The following is a 27,559-nucleotide window of genomic DNA, read 5'->3' on the forward strand; positions in this document are numbered from 1 at the left end:
GAAATGGAGAGACTGAAGAGGCGCGACTCGCCTGTGCCCTCGGCCACAGGGAAGCTCCTGTGGTCGGAAGTTATGTGGGACCCGCAGAGATGCCCGTGACTAATCCACTCCGTCCATCAGTTTTTAGAGACCACAGCAGAACTTAAATCCGAAAATAAGGAAGATCAAAACCTAAATTAGACCACCCCACACGAAACAGTTAGAACGGAAACATCCACCGTTGAAACCTTCCTGGAGCCAAACATGATTTTTATATGCCATCCAAACCGTACATTGGTGCCAATATCATACCGTTCAGAGGTGCGATTATCATCCTGATACAAAACTTCTGTGCACCCACAAAGTTTCCAATGGTAGTCATTCAATCCCCGCTGTTTTGTTATGTGTGGCCCACCGAAGTTTTGGATATGCCTGATTTTTTTATCGTTGTTCTATCGTGGTCTTGAAAAACTGATGAAGAGAGTGGATTTGTCAGGAGAATCTCTGTGGACCCCATGTAACTTACGACTACAGCAACCTGATGCGGCTGGGGGCGCAGGCAAGTCGCGTCCGACCGAATCGGTGAATCGCGTCCGAAGCGTTCAAACACGTGTGCGAGATCTTGGCCAGTGATAAAAGTGGATGACTGTGATCATCCCCTGGCCTCATAGGTAAGCCAATCTAATCATCATCCGGCCATCACTTTTACGTGTGAAATCGACGGCTAGAAAGAAGATTACCAGCGGCCCATACCCAGTGCACGCGTATGAACCACCTGATCAACGGCTCAGCCTGTCTTCAGGGACAAAATGTTTACGTTGCGTCAATCTAAATCGCCGAGATCATCGTATCATTGTAACTCTCAACTTTCGTACCATTGCACATGAAAACGGAAGCGGATTGCGTACTGAGTAACTTAGTACCCTTAGCGTACTGAGTAAACTGTGTGGGCTCCACTGTTATTTATTTATTTTATCCACTCGGTTAATACATGTTAACGGATAATTTTAGTACTAGATCCTAAAAACGAAGCAAAATAAAATCTCAAGTGGAGTAATGAAAAAATTATGAGGTATGACACAGTAATGCATACAGCTGAGTAAAATAGTATGGCTGAATATATGAATCATACTATTTTGAGATTAAATTGAGGTATGTTAAGTAATAATCGGTTGGACAATGAGCTGTGGGTTAAAGTTGTTAACACGGCTTGATATTTAATTAATCGATCTCCCTTTATGCTGATTAATTGTACCGTTAGTTGAGAAAAATGAGCTATACTAAATAGCTAAAAAGTGTGCTTTTTCCGGCTATTTGCAATGGAGTGAAATGGTACAAATTATATGATTGAATTTCATGCAAATTTATATTTAGCTGGGACGTCAAGTTTGATAAAGTTTTATTATCTTGGAATAATGTATACAGGGATGTGGAAAATTTAATAATTGATGTAAAAACATAAAATGCTGAAACGTTTGAAAAAATCCAGCTACATGTAGAGGTACAAAAGGAGATGGAACCACTACTTGTCAGGAAAAATCTATCCGGGGATGGTATTGTTAAGATATATGGATGACTCAATAAATTCTCTGTACAATAATAAAACCTGGGAGTCAGTGGAGTTGCCCATTGGACATAAAGCATTTGGGGTGCAAATAGATTATCTAGAAGAAAATAGATAATATACAAGGCTATATAAACTAGTAGTAATGGTTTATGCTCAGAAGGAAGGCGTCGGCTTCGATGAAATATCTATGCATATGATCATGCAAGTATGTATCATATTTGTACTGACATTGGCTGTCCAATACAATATGAAACTGAAACTGGGATAGTTAGATGTGAAGACTGCGTTTTTACATGAAAAACTTAAAAAAACATATTTACATGAGCACCCTGAAAGGTTCGACATACAAATATAAGAGAATAGTATTCGCAGGTTAAAGATGTCGTTGTACGGCTTGAAATAGTCGCCTATATAGTAGTACAATAAGTTTGATTATTTCATACTGAGTAAGCGGTTTATTAAAATCAAATTTGATCATCACACCTATTTTATATCATTATTATAGTATTATATGTTGATGATATACTTATTGCTAGTCATATCAATGCTTAGTTATCCATAATATTTGAAATAAAATGATCATCGGTGTCAACTTACATAAAGACATGAAAATAAGTAGATTATGGTTATCATAAAAAAAGCATTTTGAAAATATATTGGTCAAAGTTCAAACCTGAAAAGAGTTAAATCGGCTGGCATACCCAACACTGCCCACCTTAGATTTTTTCTGGGGATATGTCCTACGTAAGATGGAGAAAAAATGTACATGTCTTGTATGCTATATTCAAGTGTGGTTGACAATCCTATATACGCCGTGATTTGTATTAGATTGAATATTTCACATGCAATAGGTGTTGTGAGTACATATATGTCAAACTTTAGTAAGCATCATTAAGAGATAGTGAAGTAGTTATTTCACTACATACAAGGTATAATGAACTACCTCTTGACATTAAAGTATATGAGAAACTCTCTTCATGGTACGTAATTATTTTTCTCAAATGAATATTTTCTTTTCAAACATAAGATTGGATAGGCAAAATACTATGATATTTCCAAATATGCTAGCACATTGCAAAAATAGCGTTAGTTCCATTAATAAAGTTTCATATCATTTAATCATATTTTCCAAACAAGCTCCGTACTCTTTCAATTCTACGTTTATTCATATAACTTTATATAACAAATACGTTGATACTTCTTTCATTTCCTCCTGCACGAAAGTAAATAAATCATGTATATCATCGACTTTTCAATAATCCTATTTGCATTCGGTTTCTCACAATCTGGAGCGTCCATATGGAGAAACACATGCAGGCCATCCAAAATTCATTCCTCGCCGCTGATCTCCTGGACCCATCCAGGGGAACGGTCCACCATTCACCATCCGCCTGGGCAGATGAACGGTTCCCACTATCTAACCATCCCATCCATCTACAAAACAACTGGATCTCATTTCTGACCCAGATAGTCAACGCAGGATCCTACTCACGATGGCATCCCTCGTAATTTGAAGAAATAAATCGTGTCTATATCTGTAATTTTAGCTCGGTCTCGTGGGCTCTCTACTTCAGCTACAAAGAGCGGACTCTCCACACAAATCCAAATCCCTTTCGAAGCGAAGAAGAAGAAGAAGAAGAAGACCACCATATGGCGCCACCACCACTTCGGTGGTCCGCAGTCGCCGCTCTTTTATTCTCTCTCCTTCTTCTTCCCATTCTTCCATCCCACGCCATTTACTGCGACGAAGATGACTGCTACGATCTTCTCGGGTAAATTTCCGTGCTCCCGCATCTCTTATTTTCCACTTTCCAACATTACCCCTCATTTCGCCTCCAATTTACTTCATTCTTCTCTCTATTTCCAGCGTTTCTCAGAGCGCCAATGCTTCGGAGATCAAGAAGGCCTATTACAAGCTCTCCTTGAAACAGTACGTCCAAATTCTCAATTCTCTCATTACTTTTCAGTCTCGGCTATTCTCGTGAATTGTAAAAATCTAATTTTCATTATTATTATTATTATTTTAAATTTTCTTAAATTATTTTCAGCCATCCGGATAAAAATCCTGATCCGGAATCGAGGAAGCTGTTTGTGAAGGTTGCAAATGCTTATGAGGTAATGTTTTTATCTATCTGGGGTTAAAACGATCCTTTTTGCTGTTATGATTATTGGAATTTTGACTGAATTGTGGGATTTTCTGGGGAATCTGATCTGTGCGCAGTGTACGGGTTTAATTATCATGTTTTCTGCACATGGCATGATATTCACTGATCCACACAATTCCTTCAGTGGGCTGCACTCTGAATGGCCTGCCATAGAAGGATCGCACTGATTGGACAACCTTGGATCGCACTCTACTAGCGAGCTAAAAATGGACGGTTGAAAACAATATCGCCAATAGTCATCATTGAATGGGAAAGTGCCCAGTAATCCATGCAATTTTCTGAAAGTATCACATCTGAAGTCAGATCCACAAGACGAAGGGTCACCTGACTGCTGTAACATGGGTCACACTTCTGTACAAATGCACATAGGCTAGAGAATCCTAGGATATGATTGCTTTATCATTCATGGTATATCCAAGAGCATGTATCATTCATGGTCGAGGAAAGTTGCAGACAAGGTTGGACTTTCAAATGCAGGACTGACAAACAAGCTTCAAGAACTCTTCGAACAAATGGAAGCCAAAGATAAAGCAAAGGCTTTAAAACAGGGAAAGATAGAGAGATTTAAGCTAAAGAAAGGGGAGTAGTGAGGGTGGAGGAAAAAAAAATCGCAAATGAATGTGCTATTGTGGAATGTTAGAGGGCTCGGGGCCATGAGAAGAAGGCTGATTGTTAGCAATATGATAAGAAAACATTGGGTTGATATCATTCTCATTCAAGGGTCAAAATGGAACACTATTAACAAAATAAATAAATAACTAAAAATCACAACTTTCTAGGGAAAAAGGAATCTCAGATGGTCCATGCTTCCGGCTGCAGGATCGGTAGGGGGCATTATCATGATTTGGGGAATAAACAAATTCAAGTGTATTAAGTCAATCATGGGCTATTTCCACATATCAATCAAGTTGCAAAAAGTTTTGGATGGCTCTAAATAGGTGATCTCTAATGTTTATGGCCTTATGGAGAGAAGACTTAAGGCAGACTTTTGGAGAGAACTTAAATAAGTTAATCTTAGATGGGGATGAAGGGCATGGTGCAAAGGGGGAGATTTCAATGCTATTAGATTTAGGCATTTAGCAATGGAAAGAATGGAGGTTTGAGCAGATTTTCCGTGGAAGACAGTTTGGCAATTTCGTAAATTAATGTGATATGATTGATCTACCAAGCATTATCTGCTTATTTACATGGTTGAACAATCAAAATCCTCCAATCTTGAGTATATTAAAAAGATTCATCATCAACGGAGAGTGAGGGACTAAGTTCCCCTTCCCTAGAGAAGAAACTTTACCGAAGCCTGCATCAAATCATTGGCCCCTTCTCCTTATAACTGTGTGTGTGTGCGCGCACGCACGCGTGTGTGCGTGTGTCTCAAGGACCTTAATGAATTATATCCACAGAAGGAGATTGCTTGGTGTGAGAGGTTTAAAGCAGTTTTGCTTCAAAGTTGTAGGCACGAATACAAGTTTCTTTCATAAAGTTGCAAACGGGTGTAAAAGGAAAGTTTTCGTTTCAAACCTACTCATCACTAGTGCCATCTCAAAAGATAAAGAACAAGCCCCCCCGGGACTTGATTTCCGATCTACCAATCTATATTTGTAGATGAAGTCAGAATGCTGGAAAATGAATTTAGCAAAGATGAAATCCATAATGTTAGTCTTCAATTTGGGCTCGGACAAGTCCCTTGGGGCTCGGTGGATTCTCCATGGGGTTCTTGCATCATTGCTGGGACCTCATTAAAGAGGACCTAAAAAAGGTCTTCAACAAGTTTTTTAAAGAGCTGAGTTGTGTAATAGCCTAGGTGCTACCTTCATCTTCCTCATCCTGAAGAAAGTCAGGGTGGAGATGCTCTCAGACTTTAGATCTATCAACTTGCGTGGAAGTATCTATAGTATCATAGCAAAAAGGTCCTCGTCGAGTGCTTCTTTTTTTCTTTCCATATTCGATAAACGGATTCAAGACAATATCCTCATATAGTGAACGAATGCAACCAGAAAATCCAAGGAGAAGGGTGTGATATGTGAGAAAGCCTCCAATCATGTTGAATGGGATGATCTTCTATATGTTCTCAACTGAACAGGATTTGGTAAAAAATTGTGCGGCTGGATCAATGAATGCATCTTCTCAGACAAATTCTTGGTCTTGATAAACGGATCCCCAACATTTTTTTAAAAAAACCATCTCTTCATTCATCACCCTTTCATTAGCAGGGTATGAAAATCTATCCTTGGCTCTTTTGGCTTTTCTTGGGTCATGCCAAATTCAATTATGGACCTCCTCCTTATTTGGCACGGCATTCATCTTGAGAAGCAATATCAGATCATTTGGAGGTTGGCTTTGTTGCCTATTTTTTCGGCCATTTGGGGGGAAGTAATGGTAGGTGAAATTTCTCAGGTAGGGGAGGTTATTTTTAGAGTTAAGAGTCTTGTAGTTGAATGGGCTATCTGTATAAATCTTCTATAAGACTATTAACTTCTCTTTTCTGTTAAGGATGTAATTCTTTGCGTCGTTTTGGTGCCTTCTCAATGAAGTGTTCAGTTATCCCTCAAAAAAAAGAAAAAAGAAAAAAAACAAGTTTTTTCTTTGGCCTAAGACAGGGTGACGGGTGACCCCATCTCCCTCTCTCTCTTTTTGATCATGCAAGAAGGTTTAAGCTGTATGCTTTCTAAGGTTGAAGTGGTGAGGTTGTTTAAATGTTTCTTTGTAAGTGCATCTTTCACCATCTCCCATCTTTAGTTCGCCAATGATATGCTAATCTTGAGAGGGGCTAAAGTAAACCAGTTGAGGAATTTGAAAGTTATCCTAAGAAGCTTCAAAGCAGATTCAGGACTGAAAGTAAATTTAGGTAAAAGCTTGATAGCAAGGGTTAACATATCTGTTGCTCAGGTGAATTGCTTTGCAATGGTCTTGGGTTGTAAGAGTGGATCATTGGATCCCTTTGGGTGGAAGAATTGTAGCAAAATCAACTTGGAATTCGATTATCGAGTTGAGAAAAGACTAGCGTCTAGGATATCCTTCTTTTCATGGGCGTATCATACTAATTAAAGCAACACTTGCCAACCTCCCCATCTATGTTCTCCCTCTTCAAAATTCCCATCAAAGTGGCAAAAACCTTGGAAAAATTTTATTTATTTATTTTTCCGTGGTATGGTATTGGACATAGTAAGAGATTCCACTTAATTAATTGGACCAAAGTTCCAAAAGGCAAAAAGGAAGGAGGTTTAGGCATCGTTAGAATTCAGGAGAGAAACCGGAGCCTCTTATGTAAATGGTGGTGGAGATTTGATGCCGAAAGGAACTCATTATGGTGAAGAATAGTTGTTGACAATAGGGGATGGGATCCCAGATGTGCTCATCCATCGGATAGCTCGAAAGCATGGAGAGAGATATGCAGCATGGGGGATGGTGGTAAAAGATGGAGATCAACTCTGAAAGGTGGCTCTAGGTTTCAGGTTATAAAGGGAATGGGTTTTGTTTCCAGGAAGATGAATGGCTTGGAGAAAAATCGCTTCAAGAGTCTTTTCCAGATCTTTACAGGTTGACGATCCAACACCAATAATCAGTGAGGGATTTCACTGTGATTCAAAATGGCAAAGTGATCTGGGACATTCGGTTTATAAGAAGTTAAATCCTACCTTTTGAGAAAAAAAAGGATGAAGAAATCCTGCATTTTACGGAGATGCTGAGCATCCTGGAGCTGGTTCAGATTCTTTTGAATGAAAAAGATGCCAAATTTTGGAAAAATCATCTGGAAAATGCACATCCAAAGCTTTATTCCTAACTGTTGCCAAAGAGTAAAGACAACTCCTACTCCTTCCTGACCTGTGTTTGGAATCCAGCAGTTCCCCCTAGAATTTCAGCCTTTATGTGGAGAACAGTGAAAGGAAAAATCCTTATGATCATCTTAAGAGGGTAGGTTTTAGTTTTCCCGACAGATGTGTTTTATGCAAGCAAAATGAAGAATCAGTTTCGCATCTATTTCTGAATTGCACCTTGGCAAGGTCAGTATGGTGCACCATCCTATCCCTTGTTGGTATTGAATGCGTACTACAGATAAACCATTTAGATGTCATGGTAAGCTGCATAGGGCCGTTTAGGAGTAGTAGAAATATGCTTTGGTCCCTGATCCTATTTGCTATCTGCTGGGAGTTATGGTTAGAAAGGAACCACTACACTTTTGAGGGCGTCTGCTGGGAGCTGTGGTAAAAAAAGAACTATCACACTTTTGAGGGGTTGGAATCCTCAAGGGAGAAAATCAGCCAAAGAATCAAGGTAATCTGACCTTCTGGGCTTTGGACTTGGTTTCTCAGCCTCTCCATCCCTTTGAGTGCTCTCTTTAGATGATGCTGGAACCTCCCGTGTAGGCGCTTCAAGCTCAACAATTCTATTGGAAAGTGCTACAGATTCATACTGGAGATGGTGGATCCCAACAGCAACGAGAACCTGTTTGGAGGGCGCACGTCCTCAATGCTGATGGCTTTGTGATGGCTGCTTTCTCATCCCCTGTTCACAACTTCACACTGACCCCCCGAGTAAAGCCATTGCAGTTGCCGCTAGAGAGGCTCTCCGTATTATTCAATATCAATTTGGGCATCTTTCTATGGCTGTAGAGGTGCCTGAGAGGGATGTTTGCTATTGGGCCAAAGGCATTACGGATCATCCATGGAATTTGCATTGTATTTTCAGAGAGATTAAATCTCTAGCTGGGGCGTTAAACATTTCGTTTAACCCTTCAGCTAGAGATCATAATCCAATTGTTCATAATCTCACTTCTACTGGGGCATCATGTCCTCAATCTCTATATTGGGAATTCCCTTCCCCTTATCTTTTAATCAATCCCTTTAATCTTCTTTTTCTTCTTCTTCTTCTTTTTTTTTTTTTTTGCGGGGGTGGAGCTAGAGAGGTGTGGGTCCCACACAAGAGGGACGGTGCCTGATCATGGCCGCCAGACACTTGTACCTAACTATTCACCAAATATTTTGTGTATATATGTAACTTAAGAACATTAGATAGCCAGCTCTAATTCTTGTGTTAAAAATCTTGTAATTAGAATCTATTCATATGATATAGTTTGCTGGCCCTTCACAGCTTAACACTTAGCATGCCTACCAGCTTGGTCATTGTTTGGGACATTTTAGATGGTGCATAATGTGGCACCTACCACAACGATGACCATGTATGAAATCGGCATGGCCTAATCATCAAGTAGACCATTCGCATATGAAAAGAATCAATGGCTTAAATAACTTGAAAATGGTCCACATTCAACATGCACATGGTTGCATGATGAATGTACCAGCTTGATATTTGCACATGGTCATTATTCCACCTTATGCACTGGCAGATGTCTCATATCATATCGTGATTCACACGTTTGCTACATGGTGCATGTAGCGTATGCTATGTACTGTAGTTTAGCCTTCATGCTATGTAACTCTTGAGAATAGCTTAAGTCGCGTGTAGCTAATTAGCATACACTACGCACCATGTAGCCTACGCGACATGCTACATAGCTTACGTTGTAAGTTATTTTTCGCTAAAAAATTAAGATCAACTAATGTTTTCAATGATTTGATACATTTTTCTATTTTCAATATAATTAGTCATCTTTTCAATGATTTTAGGAATATAAGTAACATTATTTAATCAGTCCATTGCTATTTCTTGGAAATTCCCAATCACTTAAAATCACTTCTAAATAGCTTGCGCAATGTAGCACGTAGCGCATGCTACGCAATGTAGTTTAGCCTTCACGCTATGTAACTCATGAGAATAGCTTAAGTCGTGTGTAGCTAATTACCATACACTACACACAATGTAGCCTATGCGACATGCTACATAGCTTACATTTAAGTTATTTTTCACTAAAAAATTAAAATCAACTAATGTTTTCAATGATTTGATACATTTTTCTATTTTCAATATAATTAGTTAGTCTTTTCAATGATTTTAGTAATATAAATAACATTATTTAATCAGTTCCGTTGCTATTTCTTTAGCTTTATAACGAGTCTTTGGCCTATTTTCCTATTATTTAAGGCTGTGTTTGGTTGCATTATTAATTAGTCTCATTTAGTACAATGAAATTTCAATATATTTGGTTCAACCAAGTGCAAAGTTAATTAAAATTCTAGAGGTAGCATGTAGCTTGCGCTACATACCACGTAGCTTACCCCTCATGCTTTAGAGGGGTGAATGCTACGCTATATGCTATTTGCTATTTAAAACATTGTTTGAAATGTAGTGAGTTAGAATTCCTAAGGAGGGTCATAGTCTTAGGTATGTAACAGTGTAGTGGGAAGTTGTATTGAGAGTAAGTAGTTGTAGTTTGAAGTTGTAATAGGAGTAAATGACTGGTGTAATAAAAAGATGAATTAGCAAGAGTGCCATTTTATGAAAGAGGGGTGATGATAAGATTTTGAGGCATTGGAAAATTGTTTCTCTTTTATTGAAGTAAAAAATAATAATCTTTTGGTAGAGCATTGCTCTCATTTTGGCACACTTTCATCTTCTTCCTCGTTCCTTATTTCTCTTCCTCTTGTTCTTCTCTTTTCTGTCATCTAGTATCAGAGCTTGAGTTTAGCTCTTGGGGGGCTTCTCCAACCTAATGCCTTCTTCTACCAAGTCGGGTAGAAGACTTAAGAGGAAGTTGCAACAACAACTTGATGGATGGTGCATGAGAAGAAGAGCTATGGAAACCAAAGAAGAACTTGAGCATATTTCTACTGCTCTGGATGAGATTGAACAACGTCACAAGGAAGCACGTCTTGAGTATCAGACATTGAACCCAAATACCTAGTATTCAAAGGATATTTGATATATGATGAATTGAATACTGATGAAGAAGACATGGCTGACCAGCATGCAAGACTTTAGATTTGGACAAAGACTCAATCTTTAACGAAGAACAAAAGAACTGCTTGAGGAAATTGTGGCCCTAGATGAATCTACAGTTGGATCAATTGGTGGATTTGTAGATAGATCCAATGATGAATTAACAGTTGGATCAACTAATACATCTAGTAATGGATGTGTGGTTGAAAGTTGTAACAACTGTGTATGATAGACAATATAATGGTTCGAATGGTGGAATCTAAACCAATTACAAAAAAGATTGTATCAGTTGGAGCAAATTTAATGGCAAACGGTCTTTTAGTTTCATAATTCGAAGTTATCTGTGTTGATTTTGCTAGGAGTTCATGTTTTGTTGCTTACATGGGGCCAGCAAGTCCTTGGCTCTTTCACTTCTTCTCAATGTTGTTCCTCAAGGAGATTGAATTTGCCCAGGACATAACTACTAGCAATTTCAAATAAAAAAATCCTATTGACTTGTGGACTTACTTGTTTGGCATTGAAATGGGGTCCACCAAGTTAGGCACAAATGGAACTTCTCAGGTTGGAGAGAACTTGCGCTTGAGTTCAAGTTGCTGGCTTTTGAAGATGATGCCCTTAAATACTGTATTTTATACTAAGGAGCTAAATCGCTGTTCCAAATCATAGCTGTGATGTGCAAAATACACTAATTGACTGACTTTGATGTTAAACTAGAGGACCTAGCTCCTTTGTAAAAATAGGAATTATAGGTACCTTTCTACAAATCATCAATGTGGGACTGGACCGTTAATACAATGAACTAACAGCAACTAAAATGAAGATGTAACTATGCAACAAATGTTGATTGTCTTCTCAATAAAAGCATGGTGGGGAGATAACTTTGATGCCTTTTGTGTCCCAAAATTGTGTAAAATTGGTCACTATATGTTGTTTGACTATAAAGAACAAACTGGATGTGAATCCTGTAAACATTCATTCTCAAGGTTCTGAATTTAGTGCTGTTTGTGCAACAATGTGGGTCTCTATAAGCATCATGAATAGGAATCACTCCTATTAGTCATTTCAGGGTCACTTGAATAATGTATCTGGCAGTCAAGTGCATGGCCCACCTTACAAGTGCACTCCCCAGGCCTAGTTGCACCAGACATCTATCCAGGAATTGCATATGAATATTGGGACAAATTTCTTTGTTAATCCCTCTATTCACCATTAGCATTAAGATGTTGTTTGAAGTTTAGATGTAGCAGCAGACATTGATGATGACGATTAAGAGAGCTTTTACTGCACTGGATCATGTATAATTTATAAGTTCTCAGTTCTTTGCAGTAAATTTAAAATCACCCGTTTTCTGTAGATTTAATAGGAAAATAATATAATGTAGATTTATAATATTGCTAAACTTTGATTTTTTTTATTTTTATTTTTATTTTTCTTTTGTCTTGGGAGATTATCAATGTTTCATCATCATCATCATCTAAGCCTTATCCCAACTGATTCGGGTCGGCTACATGAATCCTTTTCCACCATTCCACTTTAGGAGATTTTTTCCCCCTTGAAATGTTACTCTAAGAGATTGTTAACGTTTAATATTCTTTTATCATTACTTTTTTTTTCTCACAAGGTTTTTTTTTTTTTTTTTTTTTAAAATAATAATTATCAGTCTAGCGACTAGCCACGTTGCATATGCCTCATCCTTTAAGGCTAACACTTTACATGCAATTGCTGGAGTGCTGTGCCTTACACTTTCGACTACCTGGATCTAGTGATGTTTGCCAAATTGCATCGATACAACATAGCCCTTTGAATTAAAATGCCAACTGCGGACTAAAAGCTTATTGGTCATTGTCTTTTTTCTTGGTGAATAAGATTTATTGCCAGATCACCATCATCATCAAGCTTTATCCCAACTAATTGTGGTTGACTACATGAATCTTGTTCTGCCATTCCCCACTATCAGGGACCATATCCTGACTTAAACCATAGGTCATCAAATCTTTTTTAACCATCTCCATCCACATCCTTTTGGGCTCCCCTTGCCTATTTAGAACCTTCAACTTCAACCAACTCACTCCTAACCGGCGCAGTTCTTAGTCTTCGTTGGACATGGCCAACCGAGATAAGTCTACTTTTCCTCATCTTGTTACCTATTGATGACATTCTTGAGTTCCCTCGAATGCATTCATTTCTAATTCTATCCTTCCTTGTCTTTCCACTCGTCCATCTCGGCATCCTTATTTCAGCTACGCCTCATCCTATGAACTTGTGTTCCTTAACTGCTGAATGTGCTGTCCCATAAGGTATGGCTGGTCTTATAGCTATCCTATAAAATCTCTCCTTCAGTTTGATATTTATGCGGTGATAACAAGCTAAAGCTATGGATGGATGCTTTAGAATATAGAAGTTTTATAATTAATTGGATTCCAAAGCTTCCATCCACCCATATCAAGCTTATTTATTGATTTGTCTCTTATGTACCATAATACCTACTTAAATTTCATTGATTAAAAGAACTTTCTAGTTTTCATGTTAATATATGACTGAACACTATCATTGCAGATTTTGAAGGATGAAGCAACACGTGAACAATATGATTATGCAATTGCACATCCAGAGGAGGTATATTTAGAGTTTTTATCTGATTTTTGTTGTTAAAATTATGTAGAAGATGGTTCATGCATCTGATTCCATGCAATTGCTAACATGTTATGAACTGCCTTCCCTTTAACCATCCATTCTCTGCTCTAAAACTATCTTCTAGACAATGTTCAGAAAAAATCTTCAGAACACTAAACAGTACTAAAGATGACATCGAAGAAATGATGCTGCGGTCCAAAGAGGATCCAGTTGGAAGGTTATCTCAATTTTCTCCACAAGTAGAATAAATGAGATTAAACCCACTGTTGGAATATTCACCATTCATGCACGTTCTAGCTGCTTCGCACAAAGATTTATTGCGACATACAATCCTTTCAATTTTCTACTATTTTTCTTCAATGGATTGTCATCAGATAATGTAATTCAGTATAACAGTAAATTGTAATTAGTGAGGGTAAAGGATGGACTTCATGAAAATGCTACAGCTGATTATTGATTCTACAAAAAAAAAAATGTTAATATAAGAGCAACCAGTTCTGTTCCATATGTTGCACTTGATAAGAGATATTACTCAGCAAAGCATCTTCATCAAAATTTATTCTTGGTGCCTCTAATATTGCTTGAGCATGATTGGAGGCACACATTCTTCTATTGTGTTTGTGAGGTTATCAAGAATATCTCAACTCTTTTCTTTTATTGTTTCAGGTGTTTTACAATACAGCTCGTTACTATCATGCATACTATGGGCACAAAACTGTAAGAGTCTATAGTTCTTCTCTTCTGGTATCTGCACATGCCAGTACAAATTTGAAATTACAATTAACCAGATATACAGCAGAAGCTACCCCTTGGAGTTGTGTTACTTAGCAGTTCTCTTGATATTTATACATGCTTAGTTTAAGTTTGAAATTATGACTAAGCAGGAGATACGGTAGAACCTAACCCTCGAGATATATTGCTTAGGAGGTTTCTTTTCACTTGCAGGATGCTCGTGCAGTTGTGGTAGGCCTTCTTTTGGTTCTTTCAGCGTTCCAATACCTAAATCAGTGGACCAGGTATACACAGGTACCGAAATGCAACAAATAGACTGAAGTATATTGCAATTCCTATGATAATTTAGCAAAAGTGGCATGGTGTTCTGTGAATAACATATGTAATGTATGGTTGATAGATAAGGGATGCAACTAATGTATTTGCATCTGGGGATCTACGCAAAATTGACTGTTTTTACATCATTTGGTGAAGATATTGTTTTAAAACTTTAAAGACTTCTTGCAATCTTCAAAAAATAAAATAAAATAAATAAAGACTCGGCATTGCATGCTGCTTTGTATTTCTATTAATAAAGTTTATTTTTCGTTGCTACATGAATGTGCATATACTTGCATGCGCATCTACTTTAATGCAACTTAATCTGGCCATTAGATGATTTTTCATCCATCCGGCGGACAGGACTCGTATCACACATGCAACCAAGTCCACAAATAAGAGGTCAATTTTCAGTTTTTAGGATTCTAGTAATTTCATTAAGGTCTCTCTGCTCTCTATGAATAGGTGCGTGCTACAGTACTGGTGACAACAAAGTTTGCTAACATAGACTTGGATCTGGACTTGGTTCACTTGGTCGGGTTAAGAGGTTAACTGGGACATGTGGGTTGACCAGTAAGTTGAGAACGTTAATTTGTTTTAATTACTATTATAAATTGTAATGATGAATGGTGTTAATGACAATAGTAATATTAATAATAATACCGACCCCAAATTGCTAAGACAAGGCTATGATGATGATGATGAATAATGATAATGATAATGATATTGGTGATGATAGGAGACTTCTTTTGGCATTCTCCATCCATTGTGGGGCCATCAGATCAACAAGGGCATGTGATCTCCCAATCTAGGGATTTTTTTCCCTTCTCCATCCATGGTGTGCCCCTTAATGGAAGATTTAAAATTCTTCTTCTTCCTCCATTATGACCAAGCCAAAACTCGAGGAACTAGGTCAAGTCTTGTTCGATACCAGACCTTGACTTTGAAAACTATGGCGTGCCTTGCCTGAACCCGGAAAGGCATGGTTTCCCAACTCCAGTAATTGATCAGGTTAAGTCGACTCAAACAAGCTAGACACCACAATATGTGTTGCGGCGCTTTTAAGGGGGAAAAAGAATCAAGGTTGAAATTAAGCAATGTTAAGGCCTAAGAATTTAGGTATGTACTAATGGGCTAGGGAAATTAAGTCAAAATTGAATAGTTTTTAACTCTCTTCAAATTGGTTTGAGATATATCCTTTAGTGCATCAAAGAGGTTTGCTGAGGCTTGTTTGATTGCTGTTCGATATTACTTGAGATGGATGAGGATTGGGGACCATCTCCGTTTAGATTTGACCTTGCCTATTTATAGGTGGAGGGCTTTTCTAATAAGGTACAGGAATGGTGGTCTTCATTTTTTTTTTTTTTTGGTGGGGGGTGGGGGTAGGATTAATGTATGGAAAAAAGAGGTTTTGAGGAGTCGGAAAGGGGCATCATTAAATCTATCACATGAGATTCAGAGTCTTGATATTAAAGAAGAGGAAGCTGAATTGTCAGAAGAAGAAAGAGCTTGGAGGGAAATCCATCATGCTAAGTACAATGCTAGGTTGAGGGAGAAAGAATCGAAAGTAAAGCTAAAGTATGTGCTTCAATAGTTAATTTCTATAGGGAGTTCTTGTCAAGGGAAGATTGGATAAGGCCTAAGTTGGGTAACTTTTTGTTTGATTCTATTTTAAGAGAGGCGGCAGAGTCGTTAGAAAAAGCTTTTTCAGAAGAGGAAATAAAGAATGCAATTTTTGATTTGTGTAGTGACAAAGCCCTCGAGCCGGACGGTTTCCCAATCTTGTTTTGTAAAAAAATTTGAGATCTGGTAAAAAAGGTGATGTGATTGGTTATATAAAGGAAAATGACTGTAGCATGCCATTATAGACCTTAAGGGCGTGTTTGATTTTAAATACCCGTGAAAATATTTAATAATTACTTCCTCCATATTTACCTCCCTTTTTCTGATGTTTGATTTGACGAGAGGCATTTTTGACACAAAAACCAAGAACGTCACAATATATTTGTGGGTCCCACTGTGATGCGTATCGCTTATCCACACCGTTAATTTATTGTGCCTAATGAATTTATGGCATGAGCCGAAAAACAAGGCATATCGAAAGCTCAAGTGGACCACGCCACAAGAAAAAGGGAATCAAACACTTACCATTAAAAACCTCTCAGGCCCACTGTTTCTTTTGGTGTGGGCCATTTGAGTATTCAATCTACCTCATTTTTTGGCTCATGCCTTAGAATATTGTGTTAAAAGGACTGGACGGAATGGATTTATCATATACATCACATTGGGGTCCACAAATTTAAAATAATTCTTTTAAACCGGTTTTCGAGGTGAAAAGTGTGGTGAATTTTCAAAGGAAATCCCAACGGGTGAAATGGTAATAATTACCAATTTCACGGGTATTTGCACCACCACTGAAAATCAAACACGCCCTAAGACATCGACATGTTTACACTAACTTTTATGCTTATGAGCTAAATAGTTTACTTCACTAGGAATATGGTGTAGGGTAGATAGGAAAGAAGAAAAGAAGAGGAGAAAGGATTTATGTACTCGCCACACAATTAAAAGAGATTGACTTTTAAGGTTTTCTCTTAGCAAGAGAATATTTTTTGCCTAAACTGCACACTTTTCTATCCAATCACTTCCTCACCATATGTCATCTAAATATCATACATATATAGCCTTAAAGAAAACAAGACGGTTTTTTTTTTAATTAATTAATTAATTATTTAATTTTAATTTTAATTAATTAATTAATTATTATTATTTTTTAAACAGTGGAAATTTTATCAAGAAAGGCTGCAACCAAAGAATACAAGGAAACAAAAAGAAACCAAGAAAAGGAAAAAAACTAAAACTCTTTCTAGCTAACAAGAAAATGAGCAATAAGCTTTGATGCAATTGTCCATTCCATAACATGCATTTTAGCCCTACTGAAAACCTCTAAAATTCGCCTCACTCGATTCTTGAAAAAAAGATTATTCCTTTCTAGCCATAAGAACCAAATCCCTGCAACTAAACACAGGCACCACATTTTTTACCCAATATTCCCTGAACCACCTTCATGCCACATAAAAAAGAATTAACAACGGATCTCCGTCAAACCCATGTTATTCCAAACAATTTGATAAAGCATTCCCACATCCTTCTTGCGAAAGAACAGTGAATAAATAGATGATCTATCGATTCCTCATTCTAATAATACATTAAACAAACATTCAGACTTCCTCTTGCGAAGGTTGTCAACCATTAACACCTGGTTGCATTCCATAAGCCAAGCTAGAGCAGCAACCTTCGGAGGAACATCATAATGCCAAATCTAAGCAGATTGATTGACCCCATCTCTAGACCCTCTGTCATTGAGCATTTTGAAAAATGATTTTATCGAGGATGCACCTTGGAAAGCAACTTCAACAAATTAACCAACTTCTCGACCTTGGATGCACGGTGGAGCCCAAATAATTTCCTCACCCTGTACATTGAAACAACTTGCAACCAAAGCATTCACTTTTACCATGATCCTCGTGAGATGGGAAAAGACTTCACTCAATTTCTGCTCCCCAACCTATACATCCTTCCAAAACCTTATCTTCAAACCATTTCCCAACGAAAAGCTCGCCCCTTCCCACAAGCCATACCTTACTTTTTATCAATGCCAACGATTTCTAGATATAAGGTGACCTATATAACGATGAGGAACGAGTCCACCAACACCCTTCAACCCCATATTTCCTACCCACCATCTCTCTCCACAAACTACCCTCTTCCACCCCAAACCTCTAGACCCATCTTCCTAACAAAGGTAAATTCATTACCTCCAAGCTTCTCTAACATGCTTCCCCTTGATCCCATGGCTCGCAAACATCCTCCCACTTCATAAGATGAAACCTATTGTTTTCTTCCTCTCCTTTCCATAAAAAATCTTGCATAATTTTTTCCAATTTGACCAAAACCAGTTATGGACATTTGAAAAAGGACATGAAGTAAATTGGAAGGTCCAACATCACCTTCCTTGATTAGAGTTATCCTCCCTCCCAATGGTAAGTGCCTACTTGATGCAGGATAACTAACCATTTGCTCTAAAAGCTCGAACTGATAAAGCATGACGAATCAATCCCTTTATCTCATAGCCCATGCCCCACATCCTATGGTTAGGTCCTTAGTTGAACCTCCCTTGAGGGCCTCACATCACATGGGTTCCGCATCACATGAGCCACCCGCCTCACATGAGCCACTCACCCCTCTCGAGCCCATGTGAAAATGGCCCTACATTAATCACCCCCGGTGATGAGTCTCAAACACGAGACATCCCGCTCTAATACCACTTTGATGTAGGACAACTAACCATTTGCAATTGATAGAGCATGGCGAATCAATCCCTTTATCTCATTGCCCAAGCCTCACATCCCATGGGTTAGGTCCTTGACCGAACCCCCCTCGTGGGCTTTAGATCACATGAGTTCTGCATCACACGAGCCACCCACCTCACATGGGTGGGGCTCGCCTCACACGAGCAACCCGTCTTACATGGGCCTCCCACCCCGAGTGTGCCCCTGCATCCCACAGGCCACCCCATTCGAGCCCGGTGTGAAAACCCTGCATTACTACTCTTCCATTGAGATAACTTTATTTCAAATCTTTCTGTAACTTTATCCCATGGGTGATTAGCTGGCTTTGCTAAACATAAAGGAAAACCAAGATACGTAGATGGGAAGAATCCTTCCCTACTCCCGAATAACCTAGCAAATGAAGCCACCTCCTAATGCAGGGGCATTTTCACACCGGGCTCAAGTGGGGTAGCCCGTGGGATGCGGGGACACTTGGGGTGGGTGACCCATATGATTTGGGGCCCACGGGGGAGGTTTTGTTTTCGAGACTCCACACCAGGGGTGATTAATGCACATTTCACACCGGGCTCAAGTGGGTAGCCTGTGGGATGCGGGGACACACTCGGGGTGGGCGGCCTGTGTGAGGCGGTACCCATGTGATTTGGGGCCCACGAGGGGGGTTCGGCCGATGTCTTAACCCATGCGATGCGTGGCCTGGGCTATGAGATAAAGGAATTAATTCGCTATACTCTAACAGTTCGAGCTTTTAGAGCAAGTGGTTAATTGTTCTGCATCAAATTGGTATCATAGTGGGAGGTCTCGTGTTCGAGACTCCTCACTGGGGGTGATTAATGTAGGGGCATTTTCACACCGGGCTCGAGTGGGGTAGCCCGCGGGATGCGGGGACACACTCGGGGTGGGTGACCCATGTGATTGGGGGCCCACGTGAGAGGTCTCGTGTTCGAGACTCCTCGCCGGGGGTGATTAATGCGCATTTCACACTGGGCTCGAGTGGGTAGCCTGTGGGATGCGGGGACACACTAAGGGTGGGCGACCCATGTGAGGTGGTACCCATGTGATTTGGGGCCCACGAGGGGGGTTTGGCCGAGGTCCTAACCCATGCGATGTGAGGCTTGGGCTATGAGATAAAGGAATTAATTCGCCATACTCTAACAGTTCGAGCTTTTAGAGCAAGTGATTAATTGTCTTGCATCACCTCCTCCCTTGAGATACCAACCCCCAATAGCTCGCTTTTACTAATATTAACTTTCAAACCCAATACCATTTTAAAGCATATTATCATCATACAAATGTTGTCCACCATTGATTCCTCAGCTTCACACAGAAAAAGTGTATCATCAGCATACTGTAAATAAGTAATCTAAAATTCCGAATTATCAACTCTAAATCTTCTCACAAGGCCAACCGTTGCACCTCTATCAATCATTCTACTAAAAGCCTTCATTAGCACTACAAACAAATGAGGAGACAAAAAGACCGCTTGCTGCAACCCCTTAGAAGATGAAAAAAATCTGTTAGTCTGCCACTTCTCGTACACAAATATAAGCCTGCCACTTCTCGCCATATCCTAACCACCCTAGCATATAGTCCAGAAATTATCAATCCACATGGTCATACTTTTTTCAATATTCAATTTGCAAACAACCCCTTTCAAGCCTTTCCTATTACATGAATTAATACATTCATGCGCCACCAACGCACTATCCAATATCTGCCTCCCCACCACAAACACCCCTTGAGATATGGAAACAACTTCCCCAATTACCATTCTAAATCTTGAAGCTAACAGCTTCACCAAAATCTTATATGGAAGCTCCAAAAGACTTATGGGCCTAAAATCCTTTAGACTTTTCGCACATTTTTTTTTTTTTTTTGCAAATAACGCAATAAACGCCGTGCCTAATTCCAATGTTAAACAACCATTTTCATCAAAATTCGTTTATGAAATTTCTGCATTTACCTGACTAATAACAACAACAATCCATCTTAAGAGAGAATGTGGACTGAAACTTGATTGTTTCCTGTGTCAAACTGCTTTTTATGTAGTTACAAAAGAAATTTTGTGGATTTAATATACATGATTGACTATGTGAACAATTCCTTTAGACTTCGTTTTTCCAACTTTTGAGTTATCTATATGCTATTTTCAGGCTATAAGTATGGTTAAGAAGACACCGGCTTATAAGAATAGGTTGCGGGCTCTGGAACTTGAACGCAGTGGTGGAATGTCGATCAAGAAAAAGGGCAACAAGCAGATGGACAAGTAAGCATTTATTTTATTCATTGCACAGAAAAGATCCATGTCTTATCAGTTAGTAGCACATATTTGATCAGCACATGTGAAGTGTAACCCATACAACTTTTCAAAAGGCCATGTTGTCCATTTATGTTCATGAAACCTTTTCGTTACCAATAACAAAAGAATTTACTAAAAGATCACCTGGAAAAAAGATACAAAGATCCATGAACACAATGGATAAGAGTCTCCTATACACAAGTATGATTTGCAGGCCAAGAAAAGGGTCCAAAATTGTGGAGTTGAACTCACATATGAGGGAAGGATGGGGAGCTATTTCATCTTTCACAACACATTAAGCAAATGTTGGGAAAGGACCAAGTTCTTTTTTGAAGGTAATATGTCGTTAGGATCTTATTGGTTGTGGCCGTTAGACAAAACACCTTGACTCAATCTCAACCACAATTTCTCCATGCTTCAGCCGGAGGAGGTGTGGGGAAAAAAAGAGGACACGAGCACTGAACACAGAGCCTTGTGAAAGCTCTCGGACGAAATATAACCTTTAGTGCATGGAGCCTACAGACGATCGCCCTCTTCAAAAGGGTAAATATTTTCTTGCAACCTGAAGCATGGTTGCTCTAAGAGCCTAAAATGGTTATTCTCTTTAGGGCAGTTGAGGTTACTTGTAAATTGGTTTTGGGCCTGCTCTTTTGGTGAAACCAATCCACTTTGCATTTGAGGCAGAACAGAAAACAGAAACACATTGGCAATTTCAGTTCTCCATTGTCTTTTACCACTAACTGTGAGTAAGATGAGAAACTGTTGGGAGCTCTTCAGTCTGGTTAGTAAACAATTCTTGTTTGGTGTCAATGGTGCAATCCTATCCACAGACTTGCTTTTGTCAGGAGTCCGAGCACTATGCTTGATTTTCTACAACCTGAAGTTTTCTCTCCCTTCACACTCTTTGCTTGTGCATAACGTCGTACATGCATTTGCTCGCCTGGGTAAACGAACTTATCCTTTGGCGGTAGCTACCTTGCACAATTCCCATGCACACAAGTGTCTATGCTCATGTGCATGAGTGCGTGCAAGTGGCATCCTGTCTTCCTACAATCACTTCACTCCTGGCATTCCCTACTTCATTGGTTGGCTTGCTTCCTTGTAATGCATAGCCATTGTGCCAATTGGTGAGTGATGAGTATTATAGTTGCTTGATATGGTTACATTGTATCTTAAAAAGTTTCAATTTATTCATCTTGGTTCTTAACTTGTAACTGAAATGTTTTTTTTAAAAAAAAAAAAAAAAAAAAAAACTTCAACTGAAATCTAGCTACTCGTTTATTCATTCTAGGAGGATGGAGGAGGATCTTAGTAAAGAACTAGAATTGCAGATCCAGGGAGCTGAGAAGCCCTCTATGTGGAGTATTGTTGTAGTCCAATTTCTACTCCTACCGTACACTCTTGGAAAGGTTTGTATATTCATCTCATCAACCTGAATTGTGAAAAAAATTCTAATTTCTTACATTTACCTTTTTTGGTTTTGTACTTTTGAGTCTTCAACACATCACTTGGCAAGAAATGCAGTATATTTTGAGCGTAATTACATAATGATCAACCCAAGGATATGCAAACTATCCTCAAGTTTTCAGTTTTGAAAAGTGGAGACCATGGTTCAATGACCATTGGTCTATTGGGCCTCACTGTGGATGGGCCATGCACAAAAATTTACCCAGATTGGAAGATCCTAGCCCAATATTTGGCCCCTTTCCACTTGAATGTGGACTTCATAGTATTTCTCTTACTAACCATCTATTTGCAGGCCACAAATTGATAGATTAGTATTGTCCAATCAAGGAGACCTATGGGGTATGGTCCATTCACACTGAGATTACTAACCATATATTTTGAGCGTAATTACATAATGATCAACCCAAGGATATGCAAACTATCCTCAAGTTTTCAGTTTTGAAAAGTGGAGACCATGGTTCAATGACCATTGGTCTATTGGGCCTCACTGTGGATGGGCCATGCACAAAAATTTACCCAGATTGGAAGATCCTAGCCCAATATTTGGCCCCTTTCCACTTGAATGTGGACTTCATAGTATTTCTCTTACTAACCATCTATTTGCAGGCCACAAATTGATAGATTAGTATTGTCCAATCAAGGAGACCTATGGGGTATGGTCCATTCACACTGAGATTACTAACCATATATTTTGAGCGTAATTACATAATGATCAACCCAAGGATATGCAAACTATCCTCAAGTTTTCAGTTTTGAAAAGTGGAGACCATGGTTCAATGACCATTGGTCTATTGGGCCTCACTGTGGATGGGCCATGCACAAAAATTTACCCAGATTGGAAGATCCTAGCCCAATATTTGGCCCCTTTCCACTTGAATGTGGACTTCATAGTATTTCTCTTACTAACCATCTATTTGCAGGCCACAAATTGATAGATTAGTATTGTCCAATCAAGGAGACCTATGGGGTATGGTCCATTCACACTGAGATTACTAACCATATATTTTGAGCGTAATTACATAATGATCAACCCAAGGATATGCAAACTATCCTCAAGTTTTCAGTTTTGAAAAGTGGAGACCATGGTTCAATGACCATTGGTCTATTGGGCCTCACTGTGGATGGGCCATGCACAAAAATTTACCCAGATTGGAAGATCCTAGCCCAATATTTGGCCCCTTTCCACTTGAATGTGGACTTCATAGTATTTCTCTTACTAACCATCTATTTGCAGGCCACAAATTGATAGATTAGTATTGTCCAATCAAGGAGACCTATGGGGTATGGTCCATTCACACTGAGATTACTAACCATATATTTTGAGCGTAATTACATAATGATCAACCCAAGGATATGCAAACTATCCTCAAGTTTTCAGTTTTGAAAAGTGGAGACCATGGTTCAATGACCATTGGTCTATTGGGCCTCACTGTGGATGGGCCATGCACAAAAATTTACCCAGATTGGAAGATCCTAGCCCAATATTTGGCCCCTTTCCACTTGAATGTGGACTTCATAGTATTTCTCTTACTAACCATCTATTTGCAGGCCACAAATTGATAGATTAGTATTGTCCAATCAAGGAGACCTATGGGGTATGGTCCATTCACACTGGGGTCCAAGGGACCAATGTAATGGTTCATGGAACCATTGGCCCCACTTTTCCAAACCAAAAACCCAAGTATATTATTAAACCAATAACCCAAGTTAATGCAGGGGCATTTTCACACTGGGCTCGAGTGGGGTCGCTTGTGGGATGCAGGGGCACACTTGGGGTGGGTGCGGCCCATGGAGGAGGTCTCGTGTTCGAGACTCCTCACCAGGGGTGATTAATGCACATTTCACACTAGGCTCGAGTGGGGTAGCCTGTGGGATGCGGGGACACACTCGGTGTGGGCGGCCCATGTGATTTGGGGCCCACGAAAGGGGTTCGGCCGAGGTCCTAAAACCCATGAGATGTGGGGCCTGGGATATGAGATAAAGGGATTAATTCGCCATACTCTAATAGTTCGAGCTTTTAGAGCAAGTGGTTAATTGTCCTGTATCAAATTAATGCAGGGGCATTTTCACACTGGGCTCGAGTGGGGTCGCTTGTGGGATGCAGGGGCACACTTGGGGTGGGTGCGGCCCATGGAGGAGGTCTCGTGTTCAAGACTCCTCACTAGGGGTGATTAATGCGCATTTCACACCGGGCTCGAGTGGGGTAGCCCGTGGGATGCGGGGACACACTCGGGGTGGGCGACCCATGTGATTTGGGGCCCACGAAGGGGGTTCGGCTGAGGTCCTAAAACCCATGAGATGTGGGGCCTGAGATATGAGATAAATGGATTAATTCGCCATACTCTAACAGTTCGAGCTTTTAGAGCAAGTGGTTAATTGTCCTGCATCAAATTGGTATCAGAGCGGGAGGTCTCGGGTTCGAGACTCCTCACCGGGGGTGATTAATGCAGGGGCATTTTCACACTGGGCTCGAGTGGGGTCGCTTGTGGGATGCAGGGCACACTTGGGGTAGGCGCGGCCCATGGAGGAGGTCTCGTGTTCGAGACTCCTCATCAGGGGTGATTAATGCGCATTTCACATCGGGCTCGAGTGGGGTAGCCCGTGGGATGCGGGGACACACTCGGGGTGGGCGGCCCATGTGATTTGGGGCTCACGAAGGGGGTTCGGCCGAGGTCCTAAAACCCATGAGATGTGGGGCCTGGGATATGAGATAAAGGGATTAATTCGCCATACTCTAACAGTTCGAGCTTTTAGAGCGAGTGGTTAATTGTCCTGCATCACAAGTATATTATTAATGTTCTCCAGTCAAGGGTCCTATTTTGTATCTCACAAAAAAAAGAAAAAGAAAAAGATCGTATTTTGTTTTTGCATGATAACTTTATGCTAAAAGATGACCAAGCTCAATTTGCCAGCTTTTATTGTGGAGAGGCTGTTGGTTTTGGAGATACCAGATTAAAAAAGATCCATATGCTTGGGATGATGCTTGTTACTTGACAAGGACGAGCCTCAAGGTGCCTCTTGATGCATGGAGGAATGTTGGTAAGCTCACTACTACCTAATCTTTTTTTTTTTCTTTTATATGAAGCGAGTTTTGAAATCTGCACAATATCGTACTGATAAAAGAAGTGCATAATATCATTTCATGAATGGCCAAAGCAACCCTGAGATATGGGAGGGAGTAGGGAAAGATTCCAGTGACCCAGATATCTAATTTAGTTATCAAGCGCTTTATCTCCATAGCATGCCATGCATCCATGTGATCCAGACTGTTCATATGCTTCATCCTACCATGGATGGGCTCTGCCCCAAAATCATTCTCCCTGGATGACCTAGCTGCCAATCGAAGGATGCTGGGGAGTTACAAATGGAAGATTAGAAACTATTCTAACAAATTGTGCATGTTCAACAGGCATAGGTCATCCAATCAGGGAGTTGCGTCACCAGCCCAGCATGAAAATTTTTTTGGCTCATAAATTGAACCAGCAGATTTCATAGATGCATGCCTTGTGTTACTGAGATAGAGCTTGATTATTAACTTGGATGTATGGGCTGGTGCTATAAGTTGCATCGCCGAAGAACTGGCACTTTTTTGGTAGCTTCCATTAAGAACTAGAATCTTGATGCTTATTGAGAAGACTAGGCCTTTAAACTGTGCAATCCCAGCACAACTCATCTCTGTTATGAAACTACAGTTTATACATGAGCATCCCTCATGTCCATAGTCCAACCTTTTTCTTTCTTGACAAGGCAACTTTCACAGTTACCAAGAAACCCATTTCGACATGAATATCTATTTCCATTTCTTTTTTCTGGCATCTGGATTAGTACTATGACATTGCAAAACGAGGCCTTTTCCACGTCAATTTCTCATTTTGGAACCATTGTTTCACTCATTTGAGTTTCAATGGCTAGTTTCATTTAAGTTCAGTACTGAAATTGATGACGTGCTCTGTGCAATCTGTAGTGAGGAATGCAGGAGGATGTGCATGGTGCCCTTGTGTATCCAGTCAGCACAAGTGGGCCCATGGTTTGGTGATCCAGGCTGGGATGCGGATTGCATGGTGACCCTGCCACCACGGATGTCCGTGATGGCACAAAGTTACAGGATTTGATTGGGTCACGTGCCGCTGTCAGAAATTGGCCCTGTGCAAAGCACGTTTGAAAGTTGTTAGGTTGAGTACTTTGTTGACCAGGCCCCATCTCTAACAACAGCTTGTGGCCCAATCAAATCCTGCCACATCAGGTCACCACGGATGTATCCTCCTAACTGCCAGCTTGATATGAACCCACCATATGTAGGTTTCAAAAAGTTTCGGGATTGGAAGATCCTAGCCATCCAATCATTGGCTTTTTTCCAGACTATTACCACATCTTTTTATTAACCATCTATTATAGACAGAAATCCAAGGTTTAAAAGAGTCTTGGAGATTTTCAGGGGCATTCCCTCTCCAAAGTTTGGCCCATTAGATTAACAGCTTGTACTGATGAACATGGCCAAGTTGAATGAATCTCCGGAGCATGACACTGTGCACACCCTGAGCATCAGGCCTTGGGATTATTCATCTCAAGCCACATGCATAAGGTTAATCTGCTGATATCTTCTTGACTAACATGCTCATATTTCATTTTGATTCATGTGTGGTGGCAATGTGTTTTTAGATGAAGTGATGAAGAGCGATCTTGTTCGAAAACGATTGTGGGAGAAAGCTAACATGGAAAGGTACCTGACAGACATGCGGAAGGAAACAAAACGCAGAAGATAGCTGTTTGATCTGAAACCAGATTTAAGAGTCCTCTCTCTCCGGCTTTACTACATTTTAAAATATTTTAAAATTTTCCATTGAGAAATAAGTTTTCATGATTAAATCGACAGTTATGAAAGATCATAAGTTCGTTTTTGCTGTAAACATGGATAGGGAAATATGAGTTGCATTTAGTTGTTATCTTCCTTCATAGGAATTTTGCTGAGCCCACACACATGTACATGCAGCCACGTGCACCAACCTGGTACAACTGTGTGAAATATGAGAGGCTCCCAACCTGACCCACTCAAGAATTCACTAGGATCAAACCCAACCAAACCCATTCAATTGTAACCTGGTCTGGTTTGATTGACTGACCTAGCCTAACCCATACCAAGTTTAAGAATGCAATTTGGGGACTAAAGGTATGCCCAATACAGCTGGGTTAATCAATGTAAACAGACAGAGAGAAT

At 39.8% G+C, this 27,559-nt stretch overlaps 1 protein-coding gene and 1 long non-coding RNA gene across 2 annotated transcripts; one reads left to right on the top strand and one right to left on the bottom strand.

Moving 5' to 3' along the window:
* Positions 1-3,137: 3,137 nt before the first annotated feature.
* Positions 3,138-27,283, top strand: LOC131239071 (dnaJ protein ERDJ7). The gene is made up of 10 exons (XM_058236634.1): positions 3,138-3,318; positions 3,414-3,476; positions 3,595-3,661; positions 13,102-13,161; positions 13,846-13,896; positions 14,125-14,205; positions 20,732-20,844; positions 22,169-22,286; positions 25,257-25,383; positions 27,004-27,283. Exons 1-10 carry the CDS (start codon positions 3,197-3,199, stop codon positions 27,105-27,107), a joined length of 906 nt encoding a protein of 301 aa, XP_058092617.1. The 5' UTR covers positions 3,138-3,196; the 3' UTR covers positions 27,108-27,283.
* LOC131239081 (uncharacterized) lies at positions 24,050-25,130 on the bottom strand. Its single transcript, XR_009168067.1, has 2 exons — positions 24,961-25,130; positions 24,050-24,846 (listed from the first exon to the last, which is right to left on the bottom strand). It is a non-coding gene; the product is annotated as an uncharacterized LOC131239081 (long non-coding RNA).
* Positions 27,284-27,559: the final 276 nt, after the last annotated feature.

This window comes from Magnolia sinica, chromosome 1 (genome assembly GCF_029962835.1).
Source record: "Magnolia sinica isolate HGM2019 chromosome 1, MsV1, whole genome shotgun sequence".
Taxonomy (NCBI): domain Eukaryota; kingdom Viridiplantae; phylum Streptophyta; class Magnoliopsida; order Magnoliales; family Magnoliaceae; genus Magnolia; species Magnolia sinica.